Source organism: Biomphalaria glabrata, chromosome 12 (assembly GCF_947242115.1).
Source record: "Biomphalaria glabrata chromosome 12, xgBioGlab47.1, whole genome shotgun sequence".
Taxonomy (NCBI): domain Eukaryota; kingdom Metazoa; phylum Mollusca; class Gastropoda; family Planorbidae; genus Biomphalaria; species Biomphalaria glabrata.
Genome location: NC_074722.1, coordinates 29,373,473 through 29,396,167, shown reverse-complemented (window position 1 = coordinate 29,396,167; position 22,695 = coordinate 29,373,473). Strand labels below are relative to the sequence as shown.

Sequence of the window (22,695 nt, the reverse complement as noted above, 5' to 3'; positions counted from 1 at the left end):
GGGGTAGGACTCAGTGGGAGTTGGTTTTCCGTGCTGCCTTTAGGCGCTCAGTAAACACAACTCTGCCCGAGTCGGAAGTCGAACCTCGAGCCCCCTTCTAGGTAGTCAAGCCAAGGCATTTGGCCTCTCGACCACGCTTCCCAAGTGTTGAGTAAATAATCTAGCGTAGTCTGTGATGAGTCGGACTACATTTGAATCATAGATAATAGCTGGTATGAATAACGAAAATGTGTGTAGAATTGCTAAAACTGTGTAGATTATTCCAACATTTTTATGTTATGCAGTTAAAAAAAAACAACTACAGTACAAGAAAACAACGGTTTTCGGTTATAGTGTACTGGTAGAAGAAAAAGAAATACAAACTTCCCTTAATGGTAAATTATGCTTTGCACACGAGGGGTTAGCATCAACACAATTAGGCTGACTATCACTTAGCATGCCACTGTCATGGATGTGACGCACCATTCAGTAGAGCACAAGAGGAGAAAACGAAAGGGAATTCATAGATATGTAGTTCTAGAATCGACCTTTTTCCAGCATTCAGGCTCAAGGGAGGGCCGGTGTCCTTCTTGGAAGCTGTTAGCTTTCCCAAAGATTTAACATTGTAAGTTTAAGTGGTGTAGGTAGTCAGCGAATGGGGAAAATTACAGATGGTTGTTAGTCAGTTGGTCATTAGAGACGTTGGCAGTTTTAGTTATATATATATATATATATGTATAACCGGTATATGTATATTGAAAAAAAAAAGATTCTGTTCCCCTTTCCGACATTACGATCTATGGGGCAGGTGCTATTATGACCATGTGTTTCTGTGGGATCCCTCGGTTTGGAAGCCAAGCACATTACCACCGCGCATCCATATGCGAGAATCTTTGCTCGCCGTAATTTTGATACAATTATCGTAACTAATTAAACTATCAACTGCATAAATTGGTAGATGTAGGTACGCTACGTTACTAAAGTTTTAATTCTATGTATTATGAGTAGTAGTATTGTCCTTTGTATCCGCCACTCCCCGACTTCTCCGAATTGGACTAGCGGTGTAGATGTGACAATCCTAATGCTCTCGACACCCACACCCTTTACTGTTAACTATAGATCCAACCATTGATCGAGTAGACGAAGTGTCATCTTTGTATATGGTATTGTTAGGATGTAAAGAACTATGATACTATGAAAACAATTAAACCGTGCTGACCTTAGACTCGTGACTAAGTGTCGAGACTTCAAATGTGTTTAGAATATAGTCATGGGAAGAGAACTCACATAGGCTAGACGCTTTCCACCGTCACAGTAGAGTAGCCCAACTCAATGATATGTGGTATTTAGAGGATGTGTGAGAATGAAGTTTGATAAGTTGAATCCGTGGTCCGCTCTATTCTTATAGTGTTTATACGATTTGTCGATTTATGGTTATCACGTATGATTTGTTGAAGGTTCCATTCTATTCAAGGCGCATGGATTTTGTTTTAAACTACTAATTCACAAAAGTTGAATATCACGTTGAATTTGGATACTAGAGACTGCGTCTATCTTGGTTGTCGGCAAATGTTCCAACTAGTCATTACTGTCAAAGACAAGGTGTAACAATGAAGAGGATGAAATAAAGAAATCGCGCAAGAGGATAGTTTCACTGTGTGACAATTTGGAAGATGTCGGTGGAGTGTTTAGTTGATGATAACATCAACATTGTTTTAAACGCTGATCTCAGACTGTGTGACAGATGTCAGCAGTTGAATACAAATATAGTGCTTCAGTCGCCGACAGTCTCTCACAATGACATCATTACGCAGTCATTTGACAATACCGGAACATGCCATCCCGAAACATCTCAGCATAACTCAAACCACGAAGACACAAAGGTTTCACGGGACTGCCAAGATAATGCCACAAGTCTTTCCCACGATGATCCAAATGTTTCTAACAAGGAGTTACAAAACCCCAACCGAGAGATTCCTGTTCCTTCTTCCCTCGATGCCAATCTTGGCGCGAGACATCCCCACCAATCAACAGACATTGCAGACACATCCACGTCTCGGCAGGGAATAAGTGCACAGCGGTGTTCCCAGTGTGACGTTAACCTGAATAGTCTTTCAGAATCTGAGCCCAGATCTGACTCGGTACATAGGCATGAGTCTGGTCAGTTCAGTTCGCAGTTTGAGCAGAAGTCAAATCACGTTTCTTCCACTGCCACATTCCAGAACAAATCTCTAAGTGTGGGACACGTCCAGAATGTTGGTCCTGACAGGGGCCATGGTGACCACACCAGCCATAATCTAGTCTCTCATGAAAGCAGTCCACTCCACAAATCTGCAGCTGCGAGCCCCACAAAGCAGCACCGTGCAGGCTCTGCTAACATGCGCGGACACAAAAGGTGGTCCCAGAATAAAACTGGCAGCAGGTCAATGACCAAAGACAAAGATGGCGATAGCCGCATGATATCCAATGACCTGCCGCCTCCGCTCCCTTTGGATTTTTACTACGAGCTTCATGACTTTGATCACGTGAATGAAGACTTGTCTGCTGATGTTGTATATTCCTTACATCTGAGGAGTTATGAAATCAAGGAAGTGCTTGGAAAGTAAGTCTTTACACCTTTGCCTCACTGCCACTAAGTTGTTCTAAAAGAGTCGTTGTATCATTTGTAGTATTTGTAACACAAAGCACAAAACAGCCGCCCCCCCCCTTTTTTTTTTCCAGTTAGACTTTAAAAAATAACTGAAATAGAATACGTCAGCAGCAGTGTATGCCACTCTTATATGTCAGGTAATCCAGCAATGTTGAACCTTTGTCAATTCTCGGATTAAATGACACCTCTCTCATTCTTTTTACATTTTATTAGATTCCTCGCTTTTTTGTTTCAAGCAAAAAAAAAAAAAGTGACTTAATTGTATCACTTTACATTTTGTTTGCTGAACAGTTTACATGGCCCCTTCAGGTTTATGGAGTTGAAAGGTGTATTTTTAGACTTAGCTCACTTCACTATGTTAACTTGATTGAATATATTCAAACAACTTCGGCTTAGAACCTTTTCATTCTTATTCATTTACTATAGTCTAAATGAAATATGCTCCCGTTATTGGAATGGTCTAAGTCACTTGTATAGTGTTATGAAGACCAGCTCATGCAATCTAAAGCGTATAGAGCAAAGAATCTGATACCAGGATCCGCTTAACAAATTGAAACTTAAGTTGTCCATCTATAATTCATGGTCCAGCTGGGTCAATAAACACACGAATGTAGACACTCTCCCACGACCATTAGTGTGTATTAAAAACATGGATGTCTCTCGTTAGGATCCTGTATCGACACAATTAACACTGTGACGTATTGACATCTAACATTGGCCTCATTCTTCAAACACTCCCAACTAAAGTCTACAAATAGTTTTTTTTCTATTGCTTGGCAACATTGAAAGTTAAACTGGCTTTTTTTTTTTTTTTATATATATTTACATTTTTAACCCTAAAGAATACTAAAGATGTGCATGTTATGGTGTCTTGTGGTTCATACAAACATCTTGAGTAACAAAGCATAATGTTGGGGAGGGGGGAGGGCGACACAAACGAGTAAGTTTTGTTTCGGTTCATGGCATTCAAGGTTGACGTGACCTGCTTCCCGTCAGTGCTGTCCGCGTCACTGGGTCCCATTCTGTGCCCAGCAGTAGACTTTAGTTTTTTACAGTCACACTAGAGCTCTCGGGGTATGCTTTCAGATCCATGGATTGAATAATGTAAGAACCGCGGTTGAGTAAGGAGGAAGGGAATGTTGTAGGGATTTATAGGAAAACTTAGATCTAGGGTTACTGTTTCTTTTTATCGCCCAATCTCAAGAGTTTCTTTAAATACATAAGGCTCATGTGTACATTATGGGGAGGTTTCCATATATCCTTTGTTGTCATTAGAATTTCGTGTAAAACAACAACAGGACACCAGGCACACAACATTCCTCACATAGTCCTCTAGTTGATCTTTAGCTGTCACTCCTGATTGAGTTATTAATAGTTTTGGTTATGTTTTCTCCTTTGTAAATAGTAAATCTAGATCTATATTTGAAACCAACTTTCGTGTCAGTGTTTACAAATCTTTAATCAATTCACTCTTTTTGTCTGGTAAAACGTTTGTACACGTTATGTTTCTCACACTCAATCTCGGATCAAGCTGAAAATTGTTACATTATTTCTTTTACCTGACAACACAAGAATCGATTAAAAAAAACAATTAGTTAACTATTGGTAATTAGTTTATTTTGTTTGGTATCTCAAACAAGGGAAATATGTGCTTCACTGCATTCCCCTCTATAGGTCGTCGTCTGAGTGTTAGTGAACTGAGTGGATCTAAGTTATTTCCTGCCAGTCTGTGGTCCTGCTCTATAAACTACAATGTCCTATTCAGAAATGTGTCAACTTTAGAGACTTGCACCAAGAGAAGTTTTCATAAGAGTGTCTTCGGTTTGTTGTGAAAGTTCAACATTTGAAATATGGGGGAAACAGGCCAAAGATTTGTATTCAGCATGAACGTGTATAATCGTACGGGTGAAACAACTAGCATGAAGGCGTCTTTAACTTTAAGACATTTGTCTATATGGATGATAGGGAAGGTGCGTCTACCTTCACTAGACTCTGACCAAGAGTTTGGGAAAACAATAAGCTTTACAATCCAGACAACGCCTCCTGTGCTGGCTTGGTCATGTCCGCCTGATAGAGGACAATCGTATCCCGAAAATTGTGTCTGGAAATGTAGGCACCTGTAAATCGGGCAGTTTTTTACAAGGCGAAAAATTAGGCACTTTTTAATAGCGACCCTAATTCTGAAGATAATAATCGTTTCTAATGAATGTGTTACCCTTAAGCTATTGGCGACGTTGTCAAAATAACTATTTTAACGGCACTTTCTTGATACAAAAGCTGACAAAACAAAAACAACAATAAAAAAAAACAGTCATGAGAATGCGGTGAAAAATTACATTATATAATCTATACGTCACATGATTCAGGGCAGGTAGAGATGATTCCCCGCTTAGTGCTTCATCTCCACCACCAATCCTTTAGATTAATTGTTATTATTATACAAATATTTGTTTATATATTATGTCGTCACTCGTCTGTAATGTATAATTTAAAATTCAGCAACTTATAAATCCTTAGTAAATGTTAAGTCAAGTTTAAAAGTAGGGTAGTAAATGTTACCGTTTCAGCCCCCACCACCAACTTCAACTATAAAGCTCCCCATCTACCATAACCCTTAAGATATGCTTGTGGAAGGGGAGGCGTACTTTTTCAAGGGGAGGGGTGGGGCGGTAAATATGTTGATGTAGACCTCATTTCTTTTGAAGTGGTCGCCTTTGTAAGGGAGCCTGATTCATGGTTTTATAAAGAACTGTCAAGATAATCCTCACAGTAAGAACTTTACAGATTTTCCTCTGCTATTAGTAGAATAAGTGTTTATAAGAGACCAATTTTCCAAAAAAAAAATATTTTAAAACAAATACTGACACTCGCAAACTAGATTTTCCAAAAAGGATTACCCATTTTTTATTAATATAAAGAGAGAAAACTCTATATATTTGGATATAATTACTATTATATGAATAATAAATAAATACAATTATTAGTTTATTAACCATATATAAACCGAGACCTATAGAAATGGCGATAACAACGATTGGTCTCGTTGAAACCCCTAAGTAACATGCACAAAGCGCTTAGCCCTCCTCCCTCTAGGCCTAGGCGCTCCCACTTAAAGGGTAGATGTGAACTTGGTCGTAAAAATTACGTAATGACTCTTGAGACTACACACTGAGTAAAGGGTATGGAAATTAGGTCAGCATAGTTCAAAGGTGCTAAAATAGGAGTCTGGGGATTATAACAAGTGGCTCGAAATGTAGGTTAAAACCATCATAATAGCATAATAACAGTAACAAAAAAATATATACAGGCGAAATGCAGATCTTCAAATTTCACTAAGTTAGGGAAAAAATTGTTTTGTTTGTTTTTATTATGTGTGTGTATGCTTATTAATTTGTGTATGGAACCTTTTTTTTTTTTTTAATACAAACGGTTTTTAATTTTTCTTTCGTTCTGAAGATCAAAAAAAAAATATGTGGTACTGAAAACGAAGGAATGGGAGTTGAATACCTTCTCGAAAATTGTAATAAATACTAGTCGACCCACGGCGTAACATAAGTTGCTATTTTGCGCTGCAACCTGTGCGACCCGAGTGGGCCCCACACTTTTATTGGACCCCCGCTAAATCTTGGTGTAATTATTAAATTAAACCATTTTATAACTTATAACAGATTTCCTGGAAATAACTTTTATTGGACCCCCGCTAAATCTTGGTGTAATTATTAAATTAAACCATTTTATAACTTATAACAGATTTCCTGGAAATCTACCAAAATTGCAAAATATACGAAAAAGTCCTTGATATCTCCTAAAATTATTAAAATCTATTGAAAATCATACAAATCTCCTGAAATATATAGACACAAATTGTCATTTTGGGGTGTCATTCAATATGGAAAACGCCAATCCTACGCGCGATTAAAAAAAAACGGCATTACCCGTAATTATGGAATCTGGTGAAAGAAGCTTCTCGCGCATCAAACTAATGAAGAATTACTTTGAGTTCAACAATTCTCGTAGATAGATAGAATCATTTGGTAATTCTTGCTATTGAGCGTGATCTATTTAGGAAATAGAATTTTTATGATATTTTGTAAGACTTCGCTACACGAAAGGATCGTAAAGTATTTCTGTACGTAGTAAAGAATTAAATGCAAAAAAAAGCGTGCCAAACGAAAAATAGCTTGCTCCTCTACCACCAAAGCGAATGCCACCTTAACATGCGTTATATGTGGACGGGAATGCTTTTCGAGAACAGTCTCATGAAAAAGTGTTGTACCATAGTCGTTCTAGGAGTGAAGTCATAGTCAACGATACTCTTCCTGATTATATCTTTCAGATTCATTTGTTAGAAGGATTTGAATTATCTACCATGTAGGCGACTGTTCGAGATAGATGCATTTAGCACATTTTAAACCTGTGACCATAACGCGTCATACATCATGTCTAAAACATTTCGCTGGTACAGCTATATATTGCTTGTGGGATTTGGGGGGAGGGGCGACAGCCGAGTTTATCGATTGAGGCTTTTGTTTTTGTTGTATAATTCTTAGATTTCTGTTATTGTGTACTGAAGTCCACTTTGGAGCTGCACATCCAGCATGCAATTTAATATCTGTATACCTAGTCCTTGCCTCGCTCATTTAAATGTACTTGTTATTGTTGTTTTCATTGATGTTTGGAGCTTTTGGAAACCCTAGTTTGTTCTTACCAAGCTTCACTGATAGTGACACCATTGCCACCTCGTCCTTTTAAACCTGAAAGTGTGGACAGTGTAGCCTCTTTAAGGCCATCACAAAAGTCTGGGACATTAATTATGACTTGAGAAAGCAATTTGATCCCTGCCAACTAGTAATTGGCCATTTTTCATTAATTGTATAGCCAGTAAATCCAGACTATCTAATTCTCTGTATTATCATATTGATTCTGTAATGTCACATTGCTTGCTGTGTCCAACGTCACGCACACAAAAAAATGAGTGTGTATGTTGGTCCATGTCATTGAGTACACTATTAGTCAGCACTGATAGCACAATGCGAATGGCTATTCCCCCAAGGTCACTAATCACGCGATGTTATGTGTGTGTGTTTGTCCTTGTTACAGGGGGATCAGCAGTACGGTGCGCAGGGTGGTGGAGAAGACCACCGGTCAAGAGTTCGCCGTCAAGATCATAGATATCAGCGGCGAGAAGGGGGAGTCGTCCCAGGTGGAGCAGACCAAAAAGGACACCTACAGGGAAATACGGATACTGCGCATGTGCGGCGGCCACCCCAACATCAGTAAGTACTTCTGTGACCGAATTCTTTATCTTTTGTTTTTGTATGGGGTTCTGGGGGTAGGGCATTGTTACTAAGTTGGGAGTAGGCTGGAGAGCGGGGTTTACCTTACAGAATTCTGTTGTGTTGATCTATGTCTATGCCTATTGTTTTGTTGATCTGTATATTTCTATGTAGATTGACTTATTTGTAATATTGTTTTCAGTTGAACTCCACGATGTCTTCGAGACCCCAACATTTATTTTTCTAGTCTTTGAGATGTAAGTAGGCCTTGGCATTATTGATTTCCTGAACCAAACCATTTTGTTGTTATAGTGTGCCTAGGGTTGAAAAACAAACTGATCACATTCTATTTGGGTTTGTTTACGTCGGCGCAGGAAAACAACACAACAAACTACCGGAAGTCCCTCTCTCCCTCTATTTGCGTGCGTACTAATTAGTTTAGTAAATAAAGATCGGGCACCACCACCAAAATATCACCATTTTTTATTCTGCTGATGTAATCAAGCCAGCAACATGTGGTATAGAAGCTACTGGGTACCGACCCGACCCCTGTGATTAGATTGTCTGAATTCATTAACATCCTGGCTTACCCCCATCTCCCCCTTTTTATGTATTAATAAATAAATTGAACGTAGAATAGAGGAATTAGAAAACAAACGTTAAAGCTTTTGTATTCTCGCTTTGTACATCTACGCTTGTTTCTCTCTTCTGGCTTTTGCTTACCGCTAAGTCGTCAGCTGAGAGGGGCAATAATTCAGGTGCTCTACTAACACACATATAAGTCACAATATGACCTTCCCGTACCACCAAAAAGTAAGGCACCGTGACCCCAGGCGGCAGTGTTCTATTGGCTGGGAAGTAGGTGTGCGTAATTTCATATGCATACCAGAGTCGTTCTTCCCGAACATTGAAACGAAAACATCGTTGAAATATACAATGTATACGCTTGATCTTTGCTTTATAAAACAAACAAACCACTGCTTGCAAATAGAGACCAGTTTTTTTTTTTAATAATAGAAGAAACAAAAACCGAATTTGAAGGTTGGATTAGTCACATAGGCCTAAGAGTATGACGTAGTACCAGTATTTGGGTGAAAATGAGTTCGCAAAGTTTATCTGGACTTCCTTTGTATCCACATCACTCGCTAAATGTGGGTCAGTTGAACGAGGTTGGTCTAAGGGAAATAATCACTAAAATACTACAGCTCACGATTTGATTATTATGAATTAATTAAGAACAAAATTACAGGGAATTAAAGGGAATTTCTGTCTTAAGTCTTAGCCAATGATGTAATTCTGAAACTATTTTCATTACAGATGTAAGAAAGGTGAACTGTTTGACTATTTGACTTCTGTAGTGTCTTTATCAGAGAAAAGAACCAGGTTAGTCAGTGCTAGTGTACTTCATAAACAGTTTTTTTTTAAATGGGCTATTCCAAGCAAAACGTTTTTTTTCTACAGTCATTCATCTTATCTTATATAATACAGATGTTACTTCAAAAAAGAAGATGATTATGTCCTACGCGTCATGCATTTAGGCATGCATATTAACCAATGACCTAAATTCTGCCAAATCACTGGTTTTCCTGGCTAGCTCAGGCAACCCATTCCATGCTCTAATAGCACTAGAGAAGAAGGAGTATTCGTACAAATTTGTCCTAGGATATGGGACGAGGAATGTGCCTATATTATTGTGTCTTTCAGTGTATGTTATTAAATTTTGTTTTTGTATTTGAAGATTATGGTTCAGTGTTTTATGTATAATTGCTACTTTACTTTTGAGTCTTCTGTCCTGAAGGCTTTCTAAATTTAGTGATTTTACTAAAGGTGTTACTCTAGTCAAATGTGAATATTCGGTTGTTATGAATCTCACTGCTCTATTTTGTGTCTGTTCCAGTTTCTTAATTTTTTCTTGAGTTGAGGGGTCAGACCCAAGAACATTGCTTCTCAAACTTGTTCAATACCATAAACAGTTTTCTGCAGTATTTATTTTTCTTTTGTATGCTTTGTTGTCTCTACATCTTTTAACCCTGATCTGGTTGATTCTCTTTACTTGCTTTGTTTCATTTGAGTACAGATCTTCTGTCACGTCCTAAAACTGTTTGAGCAAATATTCAGACCTGATGTCTGTGTGTACCAAGAACAAATAATGTTTTTTTTTTTTGGGGTGTGGGGTAGGGTGGAGGAGGGCTGGCATTCAAGTGAAATGTGCAGACTCCCAAGTGTGTTTGAAATGTCAGAGCTACTAGGTTGTTGACATTTCAGCTGCATGCACAGCCTTGCATGTATTATTACCTGTACTGACTGACATTGAGCCCATTAACAAACATCAAAGAGACTTTAAGCTACTAGATCTAAGCTTTTGATTCTAGGGTGAAATCTTATGAACAAGTTACATCTTCTGTGCCCTTCTGTCTGTTAGCTGAATTTGTTATGAGACACTGTGAAGGAAGATTTGTTGTAGTTAGAAAAAAAACATATTAGTACCACTTGTATGTCAATTTGAACTTTATCTATTTGAGTAAAAGGATAATAGTATAATACACATGTCATGCCTGTGAAGATGAACTGAAGTTATAACCACTCCAATAAGACAATTTTCATCTTCCGGATCATGGCTTGCAACATCCCACTGTGACTTGTTCTGTTTAAACACTTAAAATATTAATAAATATTTTTTGATTATATCAAAATGATTTCTTTTTTGTGTTTTCTTAACAGACTACATGTTGAATTTTGTAAAAATATTAGTGAAGTTGAGTTTTCTAAAAATAAAAATATTAGTGAAGTTGAGTTTTCTAAAAATAAAAATATTAGTGAAGTTGAGTTTTCTAAAAATAAAAATATTAGTGAAGTTGAGTTTTCTAAAAATAAAAATATTAGTGAAGTTGAATTTTCTAAAAATAAAAATATTAGTGAAGTTGAGTTTTCTAAAAATAAAAATATTAGTGAAGTTGAATTTTCTAAAAATAAAAATATTAACAAATTAGGAAAGCTTTAGCAAGGAGATTTCTTTTACCATGTCTTGACTGCTAAAGAAGTTTTTGAGGTTTTCATATTAAGTAAATGTGTTTCATTATTTCAGAATATTTATGAGGCAACTTTTAGAAGCAGTAGATTTTATACATAGCAAGAACATTGTACATAGAGATCTGAAGGTAAGCCCTGATGTAGTTGTTTTGTTATATGGCATTATTTAAAAACATCTGGGAAATAATGTTTTAATGGCAGTTCAGTGTTAGTATATCTTCTGGAGTACATGCCACTTGTTAGTGTACAGGTCATCATTATGTTATTGCATGCTTTTATTTCATCCTACAGCCAGAGAATATTTTACTAGATGACAACTTAAATATCAAAGTCTCAGACTTTGGTTTTGCCACAGTGGTGGAGCCAGGGGAAGAACTTGTTGGTACGTAACATTAAAACATACTGCATGCTTTACATTCTGTAACAAAATTGTGAATGATGATACACAAGGAACATATTCTAGGCTAATGTTTACAGAATATTTTAAATGATAATACAAGTAAAATTCATTTTACAATGCTACACATCATGATTCAACAGAACACAATTATGAAATTTGTTTGCCTTTTTTTTCCTCTAATCAAATACTAATTGGTTCTAAACATCCTCTTAATAATAGAGCTGTGTGGTACACCAGGATATCTGGCCCCAGAAGTTCTGGCCCACTCAATGTATGAGAATGTTTCAGGCTACGGCAAAGAGGTGGATATGTAAGTAAATTGTCTTGTCTATCTGTATGTGAAAAAGGTATAGTTCAATTGCGCTCAGCATAATGGTGTTTGCAGACCTGCCTACCGTTACACAAAAATGCGTATTCGTTATACAAAATCTCTCAAAAATTGACTGTCAGTACGCAAATATGAATTTAACCTGTCACCTTATGCATTTCGTATACTTTTTTCCCCTCTCTTGACTAACTTATGAGCAGTCACGGAGGTCACTCGAAGCCATCTAATTGGGGGGGGGGGGGAGAACAGAAAAGATGGGGTGAACACATTGTGCCCAGATGTATAAGTTGATTGGCTTTTAATAGCAATTAGATTTAGTCTAGAAATGAAGAACGCGTGAGTGAGGGAGTGGCGGGTTGGTACCATTCAGTTAGCTACTACACCAACATGACTTTTTTTTTTTTTTTTGTAAGTGTGTAATTATGGTGGAGCATTAAAATGTCGAATGTAAAAAAAGAATCCCTGATTCTTGTATTCATTTTAATAGAAAAAAATATCAAAGTGCTATCGATTCAAAACACATTATAGATCTGGATTCTAGATCTAGATTACTTATTATACAGGAATAGATCTAGAGTCTAGCTAGACATTACGTTACAATTCTCTACATTCTAGATCTAATTTAGTATGATCTACATCAATAACATCTAGATTCTTAGAATAGATCAAAGATGAAGGTAGGCCTACAAAAGTTTGGATTAGGCCTACGTTAGAAGCGAATCCACAGCAGCGGCGACACTCTTGAGCCCAGATCTAGATTATATAAATCTAGTCTAGATATCATCTCTATTGATCTAGATTTAGATTTTAGATCTAATCATGACATCTAATCTTTTCTAAAGTTTCTAAATCTAGACAATCTAGTTAGAAGATGTATTGTATATAGATTCAGATTTAAATAATTAAATAGTAAAACCACAAGATCTAGCTCTAGATCCTAGTAGATCTAGATCTAATTTATATAATTTAGGCTAAGATTAAGATCTTTATACATCTATAATTGTTCTACTTGTCTTTGCTGGTATCTAGAATCTAGACTTTAAACCAGATCTCTATTACTATAGTATTAGAACTTAATATAAATTAATGTATTAGGTAGATTTAGATTTAGATCCAGTCTCTCTGCAACTACTAGATCTAGATTAATAGATTATCTAGATCTAGATTCTAAATTTACTAGTGGCAGTTGTGATACAGATTTGATGGCCTGTATTAATTAAAAAATAAATTTGACAAAATAGTTACACATTCTTGTGCCAAAATACACATTTTGACCATCAGTGTTACACATTTGGACTTTTTTTGATAGGTAGGTCTGAGTTTTGTCTCTGGGTTTTTTTTTTTATTATAACAAATGTTATCAATTTCAATGTGAATGAGTTCTCAAAGATGGGCTATCATAATGTTAGACTAAAATACAAAAACTAGAGAAAGAATACATTTTGTAATTAAAAAAATTAGTTTGCAGATGCACATATTGGTGAATCTTTTTATAGAGTTACACCTATACCATTATATTTCATTCCATCAATTATTTTTTTTTAAGTATGTTCAAAAAGAAATTGTGGCTGAATCACTCTCAGTGCTCAATGTAATGTAATAATTTGCAATCATAAAAGTGTGTTTCTTAGGAAGTAATGAACTGTTAATGTAGGTTTGTTTTTTGCCTTTCTTTGTAATAGGTGGGCTTGTGGTGTCATCATGTATACTCTGTAAGTACACTCTACCAATCAGTTTGAAATTAAAATCACTTTATTATTATTGTTTTAAATTATTGATATGGTTTTATAATAATTATGTAGCGAATGGTCATGGATTTTTTTAAAGAACTGTGATTTACATAGGCTGTATGTCCTTCACATGCTTCACTCCACTTTTTATTACTGTGAACACTCTAAAAAAATGTATTTTCTCTCTTTAAAGTTTTTTTGGAAACTGAAGTATGAAGACAATTTATAATTGATTAAACATTGTAAAGGAAATACTTCATACAACTGTGAAGTAACTATTCTAAGTTTAATTTTTTCAAGTAAGAATTTAGTTTGTGCTAACCACTTATTTCCATCTTTTTAGACATGGCACTTAATTATAATTTTGTCACAATTTCAGATTATGTGGGGCTCCTCCATTTTGGAACAGACGTCAAATGATGATGCTAAGGGCCATAATGAACGCTGACTACACTTTCAACAGCCCAGAGTGGGATGATATATCAGAGCCTCCTAAAAATTTGGTATTTATCCTAGAATAGTGCATCTATAAGTAAGCTTAATGAACATAAGAGAAGATACTTAACTAGTTTATTTGACAGCTTTTGATAATTTATACTTGTTTTTTGAGAATGTAATTCAATTGAAAGAAAATGGATGCTGTCAGGAAATGAATCAAGAAGTTTGTAAATCAGTTTGAAAATCAAATTTAAATGTTTGAATGATTTCAGGATTCAATTTATAGGTTCTCAACCTCCACGTCCATTAATGAGTATGCTCAATCAAATGCCATAAACAGTTTTTAACTAGCAAACTTAAAGTTTAAGAATGATAACTTACTAAAATATCTTCCATGAACTTTTCTCTAATTGATTCATTTGGTCAACTGATAGTTAGGGTGAAAAGAAAAACACAACTCACATCTTGTGTAACTTGAAGAAAAAAAGCATTTTAAATGCTTAGCTCAAGTGGACTTATAAATATAATAAATATATTACAATGAAATAAACAAAACTGCTTTATAAATAGGCGATGATTGGTTGAATTGTTTAGCTTAGTTATAAATATTAACTTGATAGACCTACATGATACTTATTAGTATTAGTTGAAAACACTTGGTGAGAATAGAAAATACTTATCTCTGATCAATATATTTTTAATGATTGATTTGTTGTATTCATGCGTGTTATTGTGTTGTTCTCACTTTATCATTTCACAGATACAGAAACTGTTGATAGTCAACCCTCAGCAGCGACTGACTGCTAAAGAGGCTCTTAGTCATCCATTCTTTCACAATCAGGTAAGATTTGGTGGTCTCTTTCAAACAACAATAGATGTTACAATTATCTTATTTGTATAGGCACAAGAGTAACATGAACTTGTTCATGTTGATAAATTGTGTGTTTTTTTTTTATCTACATGCATACAATCTGCATAATTAATTTAAAAAAACAAAAGGGTCTACTTTCAAATTTTTAGCTCTATGAATATGATGGGGAATACTTTCTTCTTCGTTCTGATTTTTATGTTGGAGGGTTTAGACGAGATGTTCTATATCTGAGATGAACTGTGCTGTGGTTTCAATCTCTCAATTTTTACGATCTAAATGTGACAGTTTTTTTTACGTTACTTCTTAGGCAAAGGGATTTGGGAGAATCAAAGGGTACAAATTGCTAACGTTGCTTTCTTTTAAACAAATGCTTTATTGTTTAAACATAAATTGTGAAACAAGTCCAAAGCTTGCACTGATTTTAAAACATTTTGTTCACATAACTCAATTTTAATCTGCTTGTACCAATTCACTTGTTTAGCTTTGGTAAACTTAACAAAGTAATAACTAAATGTAAAGTTCACCACAATTTTTAATTTGTAGGCCCACAGAGTGATAAAAGCACCATTTTTCTAAAAAAAAAAAAAAAAAAAAAAAAAAAAAAAAAGGAATCCTCCCTTCTGGCCAGACATTTTTCTGGATGCCTGCTCTTAAAAGTTAAAATATCATTTCAGTACTTCAACAAATTAACATTCAGCTAAGGAAAGGAAAGTCGTTGTGCTTGCCACATGACACACTGCTCGTTAACTGTTGGCCAAAGAAATAGATGGTCTTATCATCATCTGTCCTATAGATTGCAAGGTCTGAAAGGGGAACTTTAGTTTTACTTTTACTACTTTTGTTACATACTTGTCAGTAAATCAAGTAGAGTCTAGTATATATCTATACTGCCAGTATGACAAGTGCAATGTCACATTTTATTTTTGTACAAAGAGATTGCAGGGACTACTATTATTTATTTCCTGAGGTTGTTAAAATAAAAATGTGATGTAATTGTTTTAAGTGTTAAACCATACCATTAATATGCATGCCCTTTTTGTTTTCTTTCTTTGCAATGCTACTGTTTGGGTGGTCCACAGGTGGACATTGCGATGGTTGAAAACATCCCAATAGTACGTAGTCACTACTACTTATATGGCTATGGAGCTCACACCTTTTTGTTAGCCTAGTTTAGCTCAGCACTAACCTAACTGGTTGTTTTGTCTAATCTAATCCTTTTGTTAACCCTTTTAAGCTGGAATGTTTTGTTTATTTTTTAATCTGCTTTGTCAAAGATACATATGATTTAGGACTATTATATTGGTGCTGGTAATACTGCTTAGAGCAGTGTTTCCCAAACCTTTTTCTTCACTGAACACTTCACACATTTTTAGTATTTAATGGAACACTGCTTATATTTTTTAGAGATTAATTCATCTGGTGGTCTACTAGTTAATTATTCCAGTAGTTTGTGGTACACCTATTCAGGCCTCACAGAACACTAGGGTTCAGCGAAATACAATTTGGGAAACACTGGCTTAGAGGGTTAAGATAAAAGTAGCAGTTTGTTTTTTTCAGTATTCGATGTTCAAGTTAATTTGCAAAAGAAAGTAATGAGGTTATTTAAACTTAATGAGCAAAATAAAATATCCATTGGAAAATATTTTAGAATATTTTTTTTTTTTATTAATAAATTTTTTCATAGAAAATCAATTATTCAATTAGTTTTAGTTCTTTGCTATTGTTGCAAGTTAAGTTTTTTTGTGTGTCTTGCACCCATGCAGATAGTTGTGTGACAAAGTAAATATTTTCTTTCACAAAGTCAATGAAAATCATATCTTGTACTTAATGTAACAGTTTACTTCGTAGTCTGTACCAGCAGGACATATAAATAAATCTCATGAGATATTAGTGCTTCTGTCAATGCAGCCTTATGCTTTAACATGATGTCAATGCAGCCTTATATCTAAGATGATGTCAATGCAGCCTTATATCTAAGATGATGTCAATGCAGCCTTATATCTAAGATGATGTTAATGCAGCCTTATATCTAAGATGATGTCAATGCAGCCTTATATCTAAGATGATGTTAATGCAGCCTTATATCTAAGATGATGTCAATGCAGCCTTATATCTAAGATGATGTTAATGCAGCCTTATAACTAAGATGATGTCAATGCAGCCTTATATCTAAGATGATGTCAATGCAGCCTTATATCTAAGATGATGTTAATGCAGCCTTATATCTAAGATGATGTTAATGCAGCCTTATATCTAAGATGATGTCAATGCTGCCTTATATTTAACATGATGTCAATGCAGCCTTATATCTAACATGATCTCAATGCAGCCTTATGGTCTAACAACATGAAAAAAAAATGTAGCTCTTTTCTGATAGAAAAAAAAGATAGTAATATAACTTAAAAAACATTGTAAATAATACATCTTATCTTATCTTATACTATATTATAAATTGTCCTGATTGACAAAATCTTTTGAAGATAAGTTTTAATGTAATGGTTACTATTTCCAATTAATAGATTTTAACTACAAAAAAAAATAAAATTCTTTTTATGAATCTTACAAACTATCAAAAGAGCTTTGCAAGATTTAATTAACAACCTTTTTTCTCTATTAACTACTAACCCAAACTCAGTATTATATATATAAGTAGCTATAATAAACAAAAAACTATTTTCCTTACTAGTCTAGAAATACCTTATTGTGAAACTATTGCAATTTCTTAAAGAGTAATGCATGAGGTTACTGCCCTGTTATCTGGAACTACCTTACTGAGGGATTATATAATTAAATTTTACATTGAAAAATGAAAGAAAATTTCACTAGTGTTATTAGGAATAATCAAATCATTAAAGCTGTTCAGCACATTGCAGAAGCATTAAAGAAATAAATAAAATGTCTCTTGTTTTAAACTTTGTTTATTCTGTACATTAAGTTTTAAAGAATTTATTCTGGGTAGAAAGGACTTCTGTATGTTTGGACTTGCTTCAATGCTTTTTTTTTTAAATTAGATATTTCTATCATCTCATTATAGCTTATTGAAGGTAGTGTTAATTGTAAATGATCCAGTTGATTACAGTTTTTAAAAAAATTGGATCTCACTCAATATACTAACTTAGTGCTTGGTAAAACTGGAAATCTAGAAGTTTGCTGAAATAGATCTAGCAAACATGGATCTTCTCATTCAAGTTTAATATATATTTTTTTTTTTAATTTGGATCTCATATTTAATTCAGTCTTTCACAATTGTTTATATGTATAAAATAATTGTGACATGTATTTGCCTTTCAATCCATAAGTATTTATAGTTTTAGAGTTATGTGTAGCTTAGATTGGATTTCTAAAGAGTTATAATGCTTTGAGACTACATTTAGTGATAGGACTAAAGAAGTGTTTTGAACTAAAAATAAGTAAGCTCTTCATATTTCATTAACAAAAGAGGTTAAAAATGATGTTGAGGTATAAATTTATTGCTATTGTAGATTTAGAGATAGTTAAAAAAAAGTAGAGATTATGGTAAACCCCAGTATGTAGTTTGATCAATTTTTAATTTGTTGCTAATAAATTGCTACCACAGATGACTATCAAAGATTTTGTTGATAGTAACTGAATATTACACTTACAATTAAAGACACTATTTTAGCTGCTCCTGAAAGGGGAAAAGACGCTATTAGTTTTGTGTGGCCTGTCGGTCCATCCGTCCCATTTAGATCTCAGAAACTAGAAGAGAAAATGAAAATCGGACATCTTGATATTTTAGATCATTCAAAGTTCTGATGCAACAGCTACTTTTTTCTTTTCTGAAAGTGAACCATCATACTTTTTAAATTATATATGTAAGCAAATTAAAAAAAAAAATTACACCACTTTTCAATGAAAAAATTCAGGGGAAGTAAGTCTTATTAATCCATTAAGAAAATAGTTTATCTTCTAACAGCTTAGGGGTGCAGATTTATTTATTATGTATGCAGTAGTATCAGTGAATCTGTAACCCAGTAGTAGGCCTACTAATCCTGATCATAATATTGACCTAGATCAAGTAGATCTAGATTATATTTATAGATTTATAGATCTAGTCTAGATTCTAGTCTAGATTAGGCTATTGATTTAGTTCAGGATCTTTATCTAGAGTCTAGACCTAGTCTAGGATGGCTGCCTGGTTGCGCGGTTTGTATGCTGGACTGTTGTTTGGTTTTATCGATGGTCCCGGGTTCAAACCCTGACCGCTCCCATCTCCCGTCGTCCTGCGGGATGTTTGGACTAGGAAGTAAACTATCTTCAACTCTGAAGGATTATCCGAAACAAACATTTTCTATGCCTTGTCTAGATTCTAAATTGAGATCTAGATTCTAGATCCAGATCTAAACTAGATCTAGATCTATATCATATGTAGAACTAGTCAAGAAATCTAGATCTTGTCTAGATCTAGATTCTATATATATTCTATATTCTGGATCTAGTCTAGACCTATTAAGTAAATAGAGTCTAGAGCGATTATGATCAGGATTAGTTGGCCTACTAGTGGTTAATAGTGTATTAGCCTATTCTGTTCACATGGGAAACCTGTTAAGTTATGCAGACCCCTTATTTTTTATTTCTTATTACGTCTACTCCAATATATTAATCGAAATTGTTGGGAAGAAGTATGTATCTTGGAGCAGTGGCGTCATTGGGGGAGGGGGGGGGCGAGGGTGCAGTCCACACCGGTCTACACCATTTTGGGGTGACAATCAAGTTGGAAAAATTATAACTTGGCAAAAGCAGACACATTGAAAAAGATAATAATAAAATCTCGAGATATATCTTGGAGCAGGGGCGTCATTAGGTGGAGGGGGTGTGAGGGATGGGGTCCGCACCAGTCTACACATGGCATAGAGTAGATTCCAACTTCACAGTTGTTAAGTCTCAGCGGTCTGTCTGGGAAATGTATCGTTTTAAAAATAAAAATAAAATTTTAAGTTATTTCTGTACACAACTAAGACAGTGATTGTGTATTTAAAGGAAGCCAAGTCCTATGATGAATATATCAAATATTGTAGACACTCAATCATTGAATCTACAATCAGAATGATGAAAGTAATGACAGGAGTATTTGTTTCACTTGTTACTTCTTTGCCTACAATTTACTTTCTTTCACTTTGTCTCATTTTAGTTTTAGTTAATTTTTCTTTGGGGCTTAATCTTCATTCATTTCTAGTTTAAACATTTTGGAAGCTTTTCAAAATGCTTTTTTTTTTATTTAAAAAGAATTATTGTATTGACATGTTATTGAAACTATTATTTAGGGAAAATTGCATGAAAAAAAATGTTTTACAGATCAAAGAGTTTGTAATGATTCTCCTTATCTGAATTTGAAATTATTTCCAGGCCCAGATGCACATGTTTAAAATCCCAAAACTAAATTCTAGATATAACTAATTAGAGTTACAAAAAACGTAATCCGATTTGTTTAGAATTTTCGTATATTTAAAAAATAAAATATTTTTACTCACATTAGAAATTTTTTAATTTAGAATTTTTAACAAATTAAGTTTTTTATGTCCATTTAAAATAAAAAAACATGACCATTTGTTTTTTTGTATTCATTCTGATTTTTCTTAGCAACAACTGTCTATATCTAACCGAAAATGCATCAAAGTTACACAACTGTTTAACTCATGATTCATTTTGTTGTTTAAATCAATTCTCAAAGACAAAATGAACTTAAAACTTTAGTCACTCAACTAAAAGAAATTAAGTTTTGTTGTTTATTATTTCTTTTGAGATTTACAAATAAACTGTAAAGCCTCACATCATTTAGTTCTGTATTTCTTTTGGGTTCACTTCATCACTTACACATGCTACCATTTTTTTTATTGCTACATTGGTTGAGTTTGTCAAATTTCATGTTCCTTTGTTGTTTTGAATTCAAAACCTTTAGTCAGATATTTGTACATTACTTTGTGTTTATCTCACCAGAATTATTTTGTTGTAGTTACAAATTAATTAAAAATTATTATTTTCATTGTAATGCTATTAGTTTATACAAGAAAATATTTATTAGGGTAAATTTTTACTATAGTAAAAACATTTATTAGTAAATAGAATTGAAGCAATTGAGTTACAGAACGTAGCTTAAATTATATTTTATATGTGAGAGCTCTCAAAATTATCTTCTTGTGGAAGTTTTTGTTTCATTGATAATAATCTTTGAACCATTATCATTAGAATTTGATTCAGAATTTGTTATAAAAAAATAACATTAGTATTTATTGATGATAAATGCCTGTCTTTCATGTCCACAGTTTATAGATGAAAAGAAGTTTGATGCACGCAGAAAATTTAGAGTAAGTTTCAACCCTTTTTTACAATGCTTATATCAACTCACTGTCTGTCTGTCTGGTAAAAAGTTTGTACACGTTATTTCTCCCACACCCAATCTCGGATTATGCTGAAATTCTGCACAATTATTTCTTTTACCTGACAACACAAGAATAAAAAAAAAAGTAAGAAAATTAAACAATTAGTTAACTAACTATTGATAATTAATTATTTTGTTAGGTATCTCAAAAAAGGGAAATAATTTGTACTTGACTGAAGTGGTAGTATAAGCTGAATTAGTCCTCTTTTTAGGTCATAGGCTCACCACTAGCAGGTGGTTACCATATTGGCTTGAGAATTCAGGTTGTTTCCCCTTTTTAAAAAATTTTCATGAATGCTATTTTATTGTTAGTCTAGATCTATTACAAATTTAATTATAGAGTGGTCCAAACTAATTGATACAGCTATGCTTAATTTGAACTTTGTTTTTAAAAAAGTATTTTAAAAAAATATTTCTTTTTTTTAAGGGGGTGGGGGGTAAAAGATGAAAAATGTTGTCTATAATTAGTATATTCATATTGTCCTATTTCCGCTGAACATGGCAGTCTTCTTTACTGATTATGCATGTATGTTGGGGTAAACTTTGATGTAAATCTTGTATAAAATTAAGACACTAAATGGATTTTCTAGAAAATATTTTCTTTCATTTTAATGCTACAAAGTTTAAGATGATTACTTTTTTTAAAAAATTCCTTGAAAGTGAAAGTGTAGTGAATAGAAAGATGCTTGGTTACCTTAAAAAATTGTGTTTGTTTCACTTTTCAAATATATTGTTGTTGTCCCAATCAATTCACACCAACTCATATGGGTCTGGTTTCTGACAAAATTACATAAACAGAAACAAAAACAGCTCCCTAAAGTGTGTATTAGAAATGATTGGCTTGAAAATATCAAGGTCATCCAGACTTGTCTTTGAGATATCAAGGCTTAAAATGAATAATTAAGAATAACTATGAATGACAAGCAAATTTTTTAATAGAAATTCTGGAAAAGTAAAAAGACAAGCATATAAAGACAAGCATATGAAATGCAAAATAATACAAGCTCGGTTAGTCAGTACATTTCAGCAGAAAACCATTTACAAAATTCACAATTATAAAGCATAAAATTAAAATGGCAGTACAAGAAGACAATAATGCAAGGGTAAATATCTTAGGAAATACACAGAAATAAATTCAAGATTCATGATTTTGCAATGGAAAAACTTAACATGCTTGTGTAATTGGGAAGTGTTCTGGTTGGGTACCACATGACCCCTGAGCGGTAGATTTGTATTCAGATAACTTTTTTATTCTAAAAAAATAAAGAAAGTGCAATTACTGATCCAGTTTTTTTTACTTACTGAGTACCTTCTCTACTGTTAGGCCTTTTTTTTTTTTTACTTTGCCTATAAAAATAACCAGATTTCTTTCCCAAAATAATCTAAATATGGTTTTCCAGTCTAACCTTTTAGTACTAATTGTCACAAACTGTCTCTAGAGGTTGCCTGGGTGGTTGTGAAGGTATTTGTCTAGGAGGTTGGATCGCTGGTGAGCAACTCCAAGCCCTAGTTCAATCTTTTGACCACAGGATAGTTAATAGTATAGTTAATACAACACTTTATTAAACTATGTTACTTATTTACCAATAATAT

The 22,695-nt window shown here is 34.0% G+C and overlaps 1 protein-coding gene across 7 annotated transcripts in view; it reads left to right on the top strand.

Moving 5' to 3' along the window:
* The window catches only part of LOC106070907 (phosphorylase b kinase gamma catalytic chain, skeletal muscle/heart isoform-like), a 34,594-nt gene that overhangs the window by 7,392 nt on the left and 4,507 nt on the right, over positions 1–22,695 (top strand). For 2 of the 7 annotated variants that reach the window (XM_056007246.1, XM_056007245.1), the window contains exons 2-13: positions 1,454–2,581; positions 7,730–7,905; positions 8,108–8,162; positions 9,223–9,288; positions 10,991–11,063; positions 11,227–11,317; positions 11,555–11,645; positions 13,346–13,375; positions 13,773–13,896; positions 14,592–14,672; positions 19,704–19,778; positions 20,987–21,028. In XM_056007246.1, coding sequence (XP_055863221.1) covers positions 1,653–2,581; positions 7,730–7,905; positions 8,108–8,162; positions 9,223–9,288; positions 10,991–11,063; positions 11,227–11,317; positions 11,555–11,645; positions 13,346–13,375; positions 13,773–13,896; positions 14,592–14,672; positions 19,704–19,778; positions 20,987–21,028 — 1,833 coding nt within the window. In that variant the 5' untranslated portion in view covers positions 1,454–1,652. Of the gene's footprint in view, positions 1–1,335; positions 2,582–7,729; positions 7,906–8,107; positions 8,163–9,222; positions 9,289–10,990; positions 11,064–11,226; positions 11,318–11,554; positions 11,646–13,345; positions 13,376–13,772; positions 13,897–14,591; positions 14,673–15,781; positions 15,815–19,703; positions 19,779–20,986; positions 21,029–22,695 lie in introns of those variants that run through there. The other 5 variants (XM_056007244.1, XM_056007243.1, XM_056007247.1 and 2 more) reach the window with 4 other exon arrangements.